Source organism: Podarcis raffonei, chromosome 13, assembly GCF_027172205.1.
Source record: "Podarcis raffonei isolate rPodRaf1 chromosome 13, rPodRaf1.pri, whole genome shotgun sequence".
In the NCBI taxonomy this organism is placed as follows: domain Eukaryota; kingdom Metazoa; phylum Chordata; class Lepidosauria; order Squamata; family Lacertidae; genus Podarcis; species Podarcis raffonei.
In genome coordinates, this window is record NC_070614.1 from 44,443,560 (window position 1) to 44,450,722 (window position 7,163).

The 7,163-nt window shown below is 39.9% G+C and overlaps 1 protein-coding gene across 1 annotated transcript; it reads right to left on the reverse strand.

Moving 5' to 3' along the window:
• Nucleotides 1–236: 236 nt before the first annotated feature.
• LOC128399035 (vomeronasal type-2 receptor 26-like) lies at nt 237–6,867 on the reverse strand. The gene is made up of 5 exons (XM_053360293.1): nt 6,706–6,867; nt 5,747–6,061; nt 3,563–3,790; nt 2,264–2,390; nt 237–988 (listed from the first exon to the last, which is right to left on the reverse strand). Exons 1-5 carry the CDS (start codon nt 6,865–6,867, stop codon nt 237–239), a joined length of 1,584 nt encoding a protein of 527 aa, XP_053216268.1.
• Nucleotides 6,868–7,163: the final 296 nt, after the last annotated feature.

Here is a 7,163-nt window from a genome sequence, read left to right on the forward strand (position 1 = left end):
ATTTCCTACTGAAACATATTTCTTTAACTGAACCTTATATCCACCTGGGAACTTTTCTCTCATCAGTTCTACAGCCCCTAAAATAAAAGGCACCCTTTTTTACAACTCATCCAAAAAACTGACAAAATTGCTGAAATAGTTTGATTCTTTCACATGGTCCCAACTCATTTACACTTCCTTTATGATACTATGTAGGATTTCAATAACATTAATGAAAATGCAAATAGAACTATTATTTAATTCTTTCTTCGTATAAGGTGTTCTCTGTTGTTGAGCTCAGGCTTTGCCAGAATTATGTAACATTTTGGGGAAAAGATGCAAGTCAGTAAACCAGAACTGGAAGCCAAGATCGAGAAAATCTCCACTGCCACCATGTATTTCCCTCTGGTGCTTAAATAAGTTGGAACAAAGGACAGCCAAACACTGCAAAATACCAGCATGCTGAAGGTGATAAACTTGGCTTCATTGAAACTGTCAGGCAATTTTCTGGCTAGGAAGGCCACAGTCAAGCTGGCAGTGGCCAGGAAGCCCATGTAGCCCAGCACAGAATAGAACATGGTGACGGATCCTTCATTACATAGCAGTATAATTTGTTCAGTCATTGAGTGCATGTCCAAATCTGGGAATGGGGGAGAGGTTGCCAGCCAGAGAACGCAGATCCATACTTGAACAATGGAGCATGAAAGGACAATGGAATAAGTCAGTCTCTTCCCCATCCAATTCCTCATCCTGGATCCTGGTTTGGTAGCCATAAATGCCAAAACAACAGAGATGGTTTTGGCCAGGATGCTAGAGAGGGCCACAGAGAAGATGGTGCCAAAACTTGTTTGTCGGAGAAGGCAAGTTGCCTCATTGGGCATTCCGATGAACAGCAAAGAGCAGAGGAAACACAAGAGGAGGGAGGTGAGGAGAATGTAGGTTAGACTTCTGTTGTTGGCTTTGACTATGGCAGTGTTCTGGTGCTTAATGAAGATGCCCAGCACCAGAGCTGTGACCAGAGACAATAGAAGTGCAGAGGAAGTTGAAACAATAGCCAAAGTGTCATCAAAGGCTAGGAAATTTGAGATCTTAGGGATGCAGTGATTGTGGTCCTTGTTTGAATTCTGATCCTCTGGGCAATGGATGCAAGTTTCTGGGGAGGGAAAGATGCACTGTATGCCAATTAAAAAAACAACCCAAGGAATATCCAGTAGTTCAGTCTCACCCAGCTCTACAGACATACCAGAAATATAATGCATAAAAACTGTGTCCTATCAATTTCATTGCAACAGCAAGGGATTTAAAATTAATGCATACCTGCATAAACAATACCCCTGCTTCCCCATCATATCTCTTGCGGCGGAACTACTTGGTGCCCAGCCTATATGGAGGGGAGAAATGTGATGCCACTGACAAGGCAGGAATTACAGGGTGATGAATGAAGTAGCTACAGGCATGGTCTATTTTTTTCATTGTTAGCTGAGAGGTATTTTTAGCTGATGTGTATGTTTCTTATTGAGGGCAGTGTAAAGTGTTTTACAAGAACAACAACAACAACAACAACAACAACAACAACAACAACAATAATTTATACCCCACCCATCTGGCTGGGTTTCCCCAGTCACTCTGGGCGGCTTCCAACACAATATTAAAATACAATAGTCTACTAAACATTAAAAACTTCTCTAAACAGGGCTGCCTTTAGATGTCTTCTAAAAGTCTGGTAATTGTTTTTCTCTTTGACATTTAGTGGGAGGGCGTTCCACAGGGTGGATGCCACTACCGAGAAGGCCCTCTGCCTGGTTCCCTGTAATTTGGCTTCTCGCAGTGAGGGAACCACCAGAAGGCCCTCTGTGCTGGACCTCAGTGTCTGGGCAGATTAATGGCCTAGATTTGCTCAATGGCTGGAGAGCTTTTTTCCACCAGTTTTTACTGTAGATGTTGATGTTTTTGGATGGTGTCATAGTCTTTGGCTAATGCAATAAAAGTTTATGGTGGTGGTGATATATTGATGCTAACATCATCACCTTATTTGATAACATCCATTTTTTCATCACAATGATCTTAGAGCTTGATGCTAAAATGTAATGCCCGTGTTTCGAAATAAATGTTCCTCATGATTATGAATGTGATATATAAATGTGAAATAATAAAACCATGTTTTAACATACATCCCAAACAAACACACATAGGAATAATGAATGATGGTAAACTTGAAAAAGAACTACTCAGAGTTTACTGCAATAAATCGTATGATTTGGAGTATCTTAATGACTTTTCTTACCCTTCTCATTTGAGTACATCCCTTCTGGACATGGAGCACAATCGTAGCAGCAAAATTTCACTCCCTCCTTCTTTTTCTTCCCATGACCAGGAGGACAGTGAGAATTACACTCCGAAAGGGGTGGTACCTATCCAAAGTTTAAAACTGTAAGAAGAGCCTTGCAGCATCAGACCAGAGACCCATCTAGTCCAGAATGCTGTCCTCACAACCAGATGCCAATGGGAAGCCTGCAAGCACAACCTGACTATACATGCTCAGGCACTCAGAAGTATACTGCTTCTGATTGTGGAAATAGAACGTAGTCATGAAGGTTAGTAGGCCATGAGAATATTGTCTTCGATTTCAAAGGCATCTGAATTGGTGGCCATTCTTGAGCTCCCATTCTAGAGGGGGGGAGAAAAACCTCTCTCTATTTGCATCATATACCCTTGAAATTAAAGTCTGGTTTGCTTAATGTATGTTTTGGGAAAGCCGAGGGAAAACATTGTTAATGCTTGAAATACTAAGCATGGAGAAGAACATATCTTGCTGAAGCAGAACCAGCAGAGCTTCTGCAAGAATAACTCTGGAAGAGTACTTTCAATATATCAACAAGCATATAGAGAGAGGTGATGCAGATGGCTGTGTGTAAATAATATTCCCTTTCAACTCCCTGTTTGCCAAACCCCCATTATTCAGAATTTTTTTCTTTTCAAGTTAAATAGGATCGAATTGCATTTTCTTGACCATTGTGCAGTTACATATATGGTGAATTTGATTGCCCTGGACCTTGGTCAAGCTCTGCAAGGGCCTCTTGATAGCCATCTGGTTACTGATCCCAATAATAGGAACAACACACCTCACATCAGGTCCTGGCCACAACCTAAGCTGAAGTCCAGTATCACTGGCACTTGAGTCAATTAGGGTATCTTGACATCCTTCTATTTTGTGTCTAGATCAGTTACCAGCTAGTGAGAGAAAAAAAATCAATTATGCAGGGTGTTCCTTTGCAAGTGCCTTTCCTGGCAGGGATTGACTTGTGCACAACCCTACCAGGAGCCAACACTGAAAGGGCTCTGTCTGCTACTTGCCATTCTCATTTTAATTGCAGGCCAACAGTGAACACAAAGAGTTGGATATGTGCATACACGTGAAGGCAGGATTAGTGGTATTAGAAGGCAGCTAGTGACATTCCAGCGAATTTTGGATTCATTTGTATGAAGCAATGGTTCCTTTGTTTTCCTTACATCTATTTCCCTGCCATTTAATTTGATGACTACGAATTTTGGTATTTGAGAGACTGTACTGCTATTTTCCCACCTGTGCGAGATCTCTGTTCCATTTGATTCTGCCCCCATCAATGATGAGCTCTTTGCCAGAAGGAGCCTGTGGACCCAGACTTCCCACTTTAACCCTGATGTAAGATTTATTTGGGAATGTGACCAAGTTTGTAATATCAAAGCCACATGCCAGCTCTCCATGTTCATTTAATGTAATTTCATCTCCAGCAGTGTTGTTAAATGAGATCAACCGAAGGAATGAGTGAAGCTAAGTGGGAAAATAAGATCAACATGGTTTTTATAAAGTGTTGTAATAGTCTCTTTAAACCTAATGGAGAGTGCCCACGCTTTGGAAACCGATACATGAAGAGTATGGCACCTAATGGAACAATGTGCATTCAACCATTGAAAATGATGCCAAGAGAACTTCCAAAAAGATCCATGGAAGAGAAATCAGGTTGCAAACATTTATTCATAACATTTCTAAACTGCTTTTCACCAAACGTTTTTGTGAAGTGGCTTCTATCACAAAAATAAAGCAACCTAACAGTAAAATCAATAATTCAAGCAAAACCAAACCCAGCAGCAGTTTACTAAAATTGAAAGTGCACAGCAGGTTTAAATAAGCCCTTGAGAAGCCTGGGACATTGTTTTGTTTTTAAATGCATCAACTGAAGGCCATCAATAAATTGGCCACACACATTTCCAAGATGAGTAAGTTCCACCACCAGGTACGGTGGCTGGCACTGTTCTGAGCAACAGTGAGCAACAATCACCAGTGGTAACTTATAGCTTACAAGTACAGTTCCTACAAAACAGCTGTTCTGCATGAAGGTTATGTCTACTGGCTACTGGCCTGAAGACTCCTTCAAGACAGGAGGTTACTAGAGCATGCAGAACTCTGTCCCAGCAATCTTAGTCCAGGAATAGCTACCTCTGGTGAACTAGCCTCATCTGGAAAAAGACACTCCTTGCCACTATAGCCACTTGTACTTCTGAAAATAATACCTGGTTCTCCTGGTTAAGAGAACCACCTACCAACATCACCTCCATCTTTTCAGAATTCAGAATTAGTGTCATTAAACATAATGGAGAGTGTCTACACTTTGGAAACTGATACAGGAAGAGTATGGCACCTAATTGTACAATGCAAATTCCACCACTGAAAATGATGACAAGAGAACTTCCAAAAAGATCCATGGAAGAGAAATCACCTGCATCTTGTCATAATTCAGCTTCATTTTGTTGGCCCTCTTGCTACTCCATCTTCATCTCCAGACACTGATTCAGTGCCAATACTGAACCCAATTCTTGCAAGGAACAATGGTATCCTCTTTATAGAAAAAGATGTATGATCCTTCATCTGCTAGGACAATTGTTGTACCTAAAATGATTAGCCCTAAAGTCTGCGTTTTTATAACTGATAGCTTGCATACTTAGTTATCACTCCTTAAATGCACATTGTTAGTGTGTTGCTTATGAAATTCTGCATCATCTACTTTTTTAAAAGATTTTTTTACAGATTGATACCATCTTTGACAAAATAAAATGACTTAAGATTTATTATCCTTGAGGTACAAAGTTCCAGAACATGCTCAATCTGTCAGCATTACATGTGACAATGAAAATGTGCATGGAAACTGGATTCTCCATATATTACCCGCCAGGCTTCCACATTCTGATGAAATAGTCTGCTCCTGGCCTCTGTTCTTGCCTGTGTGGTTCTAGCTGAATATGTGATATGTAAGGCATATGCCAAAGCATAGACAGCATTATAGATACTGTAGCTGTGACCCATTGTGCTCATTTCAAAAAAAAGAGCAGGAAGGCTCTCTAGCATCTCTTCTCCGGTACATGGATTAACAAAGAATGTAGACACAGAGGAGTTTGAAAGTGAACAACTGAATGCTTGTTCCCAGAAATCTTTGATAAATCCATCTCCATCTTCCCACAAAGGATTTACAATCTGAAGAAATTCTCGGAAGCCCTGCAGCTCCTTTGAGTGAATTTCAAAAGAGATAGCACCATGGAACATTTGTATATCACTGTCAATAACTTTTTGAACAGCATGCCATGTAAAATCAATTTGGGCTGTTGTTATCCACACTTTTGCTGTAGATAACAGGTTTTTGTAGTGAGGAAATACTACTTGACTCATCATTGCTCCCGTTATCATGCATCCCAACCATGCAATAGTTGGATTTTCTCCCTAAATAATGATCACCTTGGCTTTGTTCCGCAAGAAACTCTTCACATCATACACAATGTCAGGTAGCTTAGGGGAGAATTTCATGTTTTTTATAACTCTTTCTGTGAATGCTGAACAGATTCCATTCTTCAAAAACATTGACTCCATAGTCTGCAAGAAATTTTCTCCACCTTCATCATCCACAACTACAAGACCTACCCATTTCCATCTGAAATGCAGAAGTAACTGGATAATTCCCTGAAACTGAAGGCCTTCATTGGGAACCATATGGTAAATGGAAGGATGCTTTATTTTATCATTCAATCTTAGTTCAAATGAACCATATGAAATCTGAAAAAAGAAGGGACCAAAACACCAAAAAGTGAGATATCTTAGAGTTTTAAGTGTAGCTTATTATATTCTTATTTACCTAATTATTTCCTTACAGTAAGATCCCCAACTCTTTTTTTACAATAATTGTTATTGTTGTTGTTTAGTCATTTAGTTGTGTCCAACTCTTTGTGACCCCATGGACCAGAGCATGCCAGGCAATTACAATAATATTCCCTGGTATTTGAAACACATAAAATATTGCAAGGACCAGAGCTCAGGGGTGCAATGTCTCATTTACATACAGGACATTCCATCCTGAGCATCTATCCAATTACGACTGGGAATGTCCACTGTCTGAAGGCCTATTGAGCCAGATGGTCCAATGGTTAAAGTCAATATCAGACAACCTTTTATGTTTATAAATGCACACCACACAAACAATCAGGGTGAGATTTTTCCTCTAAATATAATATTCATCGCTTTAGAGAAACCTTTCACAACACACAATCTTTCAAATTTCCCTCCTCTCACATAAAACTCAAATATACTTTCAGCTTATTTTACTTGTTTCCATTGTACCACTGTGTCGTTTTGAATCATCACATTCCTATTTGAAAGAGGCATGTGGACAATTAAGAGAAATCCCCATACTCAGATTCTACCTGTGGAATCTTGTAAAGACCTAAGATGTCTGCCATGCGGAAGGAGGTATCAGAGCTCATTCCTCCGATGATTCCTACTACATTTTCCTGAACACCACATTTGTAGTTGGGGACAAAATGATACGATTTAAAGAGCACATCCAGAGTAGTGCGGTAGGTCATCCTTGAATTGGAGTAGCTGTCATAGATGTGGAACCCGAGAGTGGCATTGGGCAAAACCTTTGGATTCTTGTTGATCTCATCAATGGCAAACACCAAGGCAAGGATGTGTTGGTAGAACTTTGTCACCACACTGCAAATAAAGTGCCATGTTATTTGATGGAAGAATTAAACCATTTTAGCACACTATTTGTCCATTCTATGTATGATTAAATGTGCAAAAAAAAGTCATAATATAAAGATGTAACGGTGGGAATATATGTGGACTAAAGGGTTAAAGTTGACATTGTGTTATTATC

What these genes read in the sequence shown, in the direction of transcription:
- LOC128399035 (XM_053360293.1), bottom strand. Translation starts at nt 6,867, where the DNA reads ATGACCTACCGCACTACTCTGGATGTGCTCTTTAAATCGTATCATTTT. An exon ending in TCTTGCGGAACAAAGCCAAG is followed by an intron (nt 3,791 to 5,746) that starts GTGATCATTATT and finishes TTTCCCACTTAG; the next exon opens with CTTCACTCATTCCTTCGGTT. An exon ending in GGAACAGAGATCTCGCACAG is followed by an intron (nt 2,391 to 3,562) that starts GTGGGAAAATAG and finishes AACTTTGGATAG; the next exon opens with GTACCACCCCTTTCGGAGTG.